The sequence below is a fragment of the Nerophis lumbriciformis genome, linkage group LG15, assembly GCF_033978685.3.
Source record: "Nerophis lumbriciformis linkage group LG15, RoL_Nlum_v2.1, whole genome shotgun sequence".
NCBI classification, from domain to species: Eukaryota; Metazoa; Chordata; class Actinopteri; order Syngnathiformes; family Syngnathidae; genus Nerophis; species Nerophis lumbriciformis.
Window position 1 is genome coordinate 14,383,101 of NC_084562.2, and position 1,900 is coordinate 14,385,000.

At 41.3% G+C, this 1,900-nt stretch overlaps 1 protein-coding gene across 2 annotated transcripts in view; it reads left to right on the plus strand.

Annotated features, from left to right (window-relative positions):
* The first annotated feature begins 1,348 nt into the window (after positions 1 to 1,348).
* LOC133615923 (uncharacterized) overlaps positions 1,349 to 1,900 on the plus strand; it is a 14,429-nt gene continuing 13,877 nt past the window's right edge. The window contains exon 1 of one of the 2 annotated variants that reach the window (XM_072914787.1): positions 1,349 to 1,486. In XM_072914787.1, coding sequence (XP_072770888.1) covers positions 1,417 to 1,486 — 70 coding nt within the window. In that variant the 5' untranslated portion in view covers positions 1,349 to 1,416. The remainder of the gene's footprint in view (positions 1,487 to 1,900) is intronic. The other variant, XM_072914788.1, reaches the window with a different exon arrangement.

Genomic DNA, 1,900 nt, shown 5'->3' on the forward strand with positions numbered 1-1,900 from the left:
TAAAATAAATACTTGAATTTCAGTGTTCATTTATTTACACATTTACACACACATAACACTCATCTACTCATTGTTGTACTTGAAAGTACAATGCAATACAATTTCGGGGCAATGGCACCTATCAAATACACAGTAATGAAAACACAGTTGTTCTACTAACTGTACTGTGTGTTATGAGAGTAGAGTACGTGTGTGGCCCTTTAATAGGTGACAGCATGTGAGGTGAGTGACGTCAGTGAGTGTGTGGGCGAGAGAAGAGAGGGAGCGGTAGCGAGTGCGGGGAAGGACTAGTTGGTTTTGTGTTGGATTGGCTGTGTGCAAGCAATCAATAAAGCAAGATTTGCAACTAATCGCTGGACTCATCATTCACCCTAAAGTCGTCCGCTGTGGAGACCCACTGCCGGGTAAGGTGAAGGGTGTTGCCCCGAGCATACATCGGCGCTGGAGAAGTGTCTCCCCTGCGCTCTTCGACTATGGTCTCGTTCTTCTGCTTCGTCTCCTTGTGTGCGCACACTGGACTCAGGTCCGCATGGAGCTGGAGGGGGCGTGGCCTCCAGCTCCGGCTGAATTCCGGGAGATTTTCGTGAGAAAATTTCTTCCGGGAGGTTTTCGGGAGAAGCGCTGAATTTCGGGAGTCTCCCGGAAAATCCGGGAGGGTTGGCAAGTATGAATTAGTTACTATGGTCATCTACGTCACAGCAGCTCAGACGAGGCACCAAGGAGCGTTGGGCGGGAAGCGTTTCCACAGACGCGGAAGGAGATTTTCACAACAAAGTTCTAAAGCTTAGTGATATATCAGATGTATCAGATTGTAGGTGGGTTTATTTTGTACTCTTTGCGTTCATATTTCACTGTTTGTTGCATTTTTGTTGCGTTTCACTTGATTGTAAAATGTGCCGATCGAAAGGGGGTGTGACGTTCATATTTTGTCAATATTCAGTGTTTTACCCTTCATAGAAAAATGTAAAATTCCATTTCGTTTTTTAAGGCGGTCTGTCATAACGTTTATAGCATTCAGTCAGACTTTATTGTGAGGTTTTGTATTAGTGTTCCTAAAAATAGATATACCGGCCCCCAGACACATTTTTTTCTCTAAATGTGGCCCCCGAGTCAAAATAATTGCCCAGGCCTGTTCTACACCATTGTAAAGCTTCACCACAACGTGACATTTTGGGTGTGCTGCAGCTGTGCTTTACAAAGGAGGAAATGGACATGTACAGGGAAGGTGTTAGGCAGAGGGTGTGTTCAGAGGTGGGGAAGTCTTTCTGCACGTCTCGACAGTTGCTGTGTCATCGCACATAAACCTGGTCTATAAAAGGCAAAGGCGGGATTTATCAGATAGAAAGATTCGGCTCAGGGTGCATACAAGTTCAGCAGCACTGCTAATAAGCTTAAATTAATTGCTTGATTTTGAAAATGTTGAAAATTCCACTTCTTTTTGGTTTTCTTGGACTTTGGGCCACGGTCAACTCGATGCTAGTTAATGGTAAGTGGGATTATATAAATAAATATATATATATATATATATAAAATAATTTTTTTATGTATGTTTATATGTTTTGGTTGTTTCTGTTGTTCAACATTTTGACAGGTGAATGTTATGTTTTTGATACCAGTTTTCTCATTTTAACTTTAGTTACTTAAAAAAATGCATACGGTAGATCAAGTAGTAGTTTGTAATACGCCAACAAAACACAAGCCGTTTTTTAATAGATCAACACATCTAATAAATAGTTTTTTGTTTTAAAATAATCCATTTGAACGCTTGTACATCAGTGGTTTTCAAACTTTTTTCACCAGAAAAAAAACTTGGCTCTCCAAGTACCACCATCATGACGGACTTTAAAATACGGTAGCGTAGTAGGGCCGAGTGTTCATTAAAAACAAGGCAGAGGTTATA